The 2,797-nt window shown below is 30.8% G+C and overlaps 2 protein-coding genes across 2 annotated transcripts in view; one reads left to right on the top strand and one right to left on the bottom strand.

Annotated features, from left to right (window-relative positions):
- Positions 1-2,797, top strand: part of LOC111674953 — a 22,916-nt gene that overhangs the window by 17,813 nt on the left and 2,306 nt on the right. The window lies entirely within an intron of this gene.
- On the bottom strand, positions 1,499-2,464 carry LOC124418645 (zinc finger protein 92-like). The gene is made up of 2 exons (XM_046945454.1): positions 1,824-2,464; positions 1,499-1,753 (listed from the first exon to the last, which is right to left on the bottom strand). The coding sequence occupies exons 1-2, from the start codon at positions 2,460-2,462 to the stop codon at positions 1,721-1,723; spliced, it is 672 nt and encodes a 223-aa protein (XP_046801410.1). The 5' UTR covers positions 2,463-2,464; the 3' UTR covers positions 1,499-1,720.

The raw sequence follows: 2,797 nt of genomic DNA, 5'->3' as shown, positions 1-2,797 counted from the left end.
CTATAGTCTAGTCTATAGTCTAGTCTATAGTCTAGTCTATAGTCTAGTCTATAGTCTAGTCTATAGTCTAGTCTATAGTCTAGTCTATAGGCTAGTCTATAGTTTAGTATATAGTTTATTCTTTAGTCTATTCTGTATAACTAACTGCACTATAACCTACTTACCTTATTTGTTATGTTCTCCAATTCCTTACTTGTCGCCGTCTGCCTTAATGAAGTAACTTCTGAAATTTTAGGAACTTTAGAGCCAGTATCTTGCAAGTCTACAGGTTCATTAATAAAGATTTCTTCTTTAATAACATCACATTGCATTGGCTGTTGTTCATCTGCAGCTAATACTTCATCCTCAGTAGAAGGTAGATTTACCACTGAAGAAACCTCAAAATTATTTGGAACCTTAGAAGACTCATCCTGCATTAGATTAGGAGTATTCTTGGGTTTTTTGCACGTAAATGACTGTTCGTCCGTTATTACTTCCTGTTTAATAATATTAGTTTGATTTTGGTTTTCTTTACTTGCCAGTGGCTGTGGGCTAATATCAAAAATTTTGGAAACTTCGGAAGTATTGGATTGAATATCTATTGTTTGTTCACTTCGCTCATTTTCGGGCCTAGTTTTCTCAGTATCTACATTTTGTGATATAGAAATGTTATTTGTTTTTGGAGCCATTATATTATCAGAATGTTCAGTAGACTCTTTACTTTTTCGCAAATCATTAAGACAACTTAGATGTTCCAAACGTATGTGACAAATGAAAACTCCTATATCACTGGTGGATTTTTCGCAATGAACACAAAAAAATGTCCACTTATCGGCATTATTTGTAACAAATATTTCGGCACATTTAGACGCACCACCGGAAGTAGTATTCAACAATGTCATAGATTCACAAGCTGTTTCTTGTAAGGGAGCTGTTGTTAAATTAGGCTGCAAAGTTTTTAGGGCCATGTTGTAGAAACAATAAAACGCTTGTCTTTGCCAGAGAATTATTATTTAAAAATTATTATTCATTTGATGTGTGTTTGTTTTTTTTTTAGTTTTTAATTATTTAAAACCTTTATATTATCATTATATTATATTTATTTGTTAATATTCTTTAAGAATACAGAAAATTTTAACATTTCATAGGAAGTCCGGGTAAACAGAGAAACAAAAATAAACAAAAAAAATATTAATGTAAACAATGTAAATATGTTGCCAGATATATCGAAATTGAACGATTTTTCTATGGTGCTTTCGGCACCTCCGGAAGCAGCAGCATTCAATAATGAAGGCTTCAAAGTAACCAAGGACATGATGTAGTTTAAATTGTTTTTAAAATATCTTTACATCAAATAATATTAAATTTAATTTGTTGATATTTTTTTTGTCAATAATTATAATGTAAACAATGGCATTAAGTTGCCAGATATCTCTTATTAAAGTGATTTTTTAAAGTGTTTTTGGCGACTAAAAGAGGATTGGCAAACGAATTAACGTTTTTTTTTTGCAATTTGAAGTAAATTTTCAAGCACATAAATTTATTAATATAAAAAACTTAAACAATTTCTGTTAAAAATTATATTTCCAAAAAGGTTTTAGAAAAGTCCTTAATTTGGAAATATATTAAAAAGTATTTTTTTTTTAAATTTAAACATATAATTCTTTTAAAAATAAAAATTAAGCAGTTTCTATTAAAAGTGGCAAAAATATGGAATTTCAAAAGTGGTTATTAAGTAAACTTATTCTTTGTAATCGGCTTCCTCTGCTGCTTTCTATAAAGAAACAAGTAATAAGGAGATCTTAACTTTACGTTTTTTACAACTTTTTTAAAGTTTTCTTTACCTTTTCCCATTCACCACTCAAAGGAATATATTTCAATGATTTTTTACATTTCTTACAGACATGCGGTGGCTTGGCAGATTCTGCAACTGATTTAAATGTTTTACCACACAAATTACAATCGTATTCCATATGACCTCTCATATGACGACTTAAATGTTGCAATCTACCATAACGTCTAAAACAAATAGTGCAGGCAAACGGTTTCTCCTGGGCATGACTATGCCAATGTTTCATACGTTCTTCTAGATTGGAAAATATTTTACCACACGACTGACAGGGATAGCAGTTTTCACCTTCATGCTTTAGAATATGTTTTATAAAGAAATTCTGTGTTACTTCCAGTTTACAAATGGGACAATGTACATTTGAATGGAATACTAAATGGGAATTTAAGGCACTTATTGATGCAAAAGATTTATTGCATTGTGGACACTTTTCTTCGTTGTAATTAGCAAAATTTAGGTTTTCGCCTTCGTCTACTTCTAAATTTGTCGAGCAAAATGAATTTATATAGGAGACATTAAGTAGCTTATCTTTCTTGTTGGGTGATTTAAGTTTTTTGGGCGTTTTACCGCCTAATTGCTGTTGGCTCGCTTGTATATCCCTCGTTGTATTGTTATGATCAGCAGCTGCTGCCATGTTTGACTAAAAGAAAGAAGAATTTTACTACTTACTGTAGTCTTTAGTCTAGTATAGTATCTGTAGTTAAGTATGTAGCCTATGGTCTAGTCTACAGTCTAGTTAAGGCTATAGTCTAGTCTATAGTCTAGTCTATAGTCTAGTCTATAGTCTAGTCTATAGTCTAGTCTATAGTCTAGTCTATAGCCTAATCAATAGTCTAGTCTATAGTCTAGTCTATAGTCTATTCTATAGTCTAGTCTATAGTCTAGTCTATAGTCTAGTCTATAGTCTAGTCTATATTCTAGTCTATAGTCTAGTATATAGTCTAGTCTATAGTCTAGTCTATAGTCTAG

This window comes from Lucilia cuprina, chromosome 3 (assembly GCF_022045245.1).
Source record: "Lucilia cuprina isolate Lc7/37 chromosome 3, ASM2204524v1, whole genome shotgun sequence".
In the NCBI taxonomy this organism is placed as follows: domain Eukaryota; kingdom Metazoa; phylum Arthropoda; class Insecta; order Diptera; family Calliphoridae; genus Lucilia; species Lucilia cuprina.
Note: the sequence above shows the minus strand (reverse complement) of the source record. Positions and strands in the feature narration are given on the sequence as shown.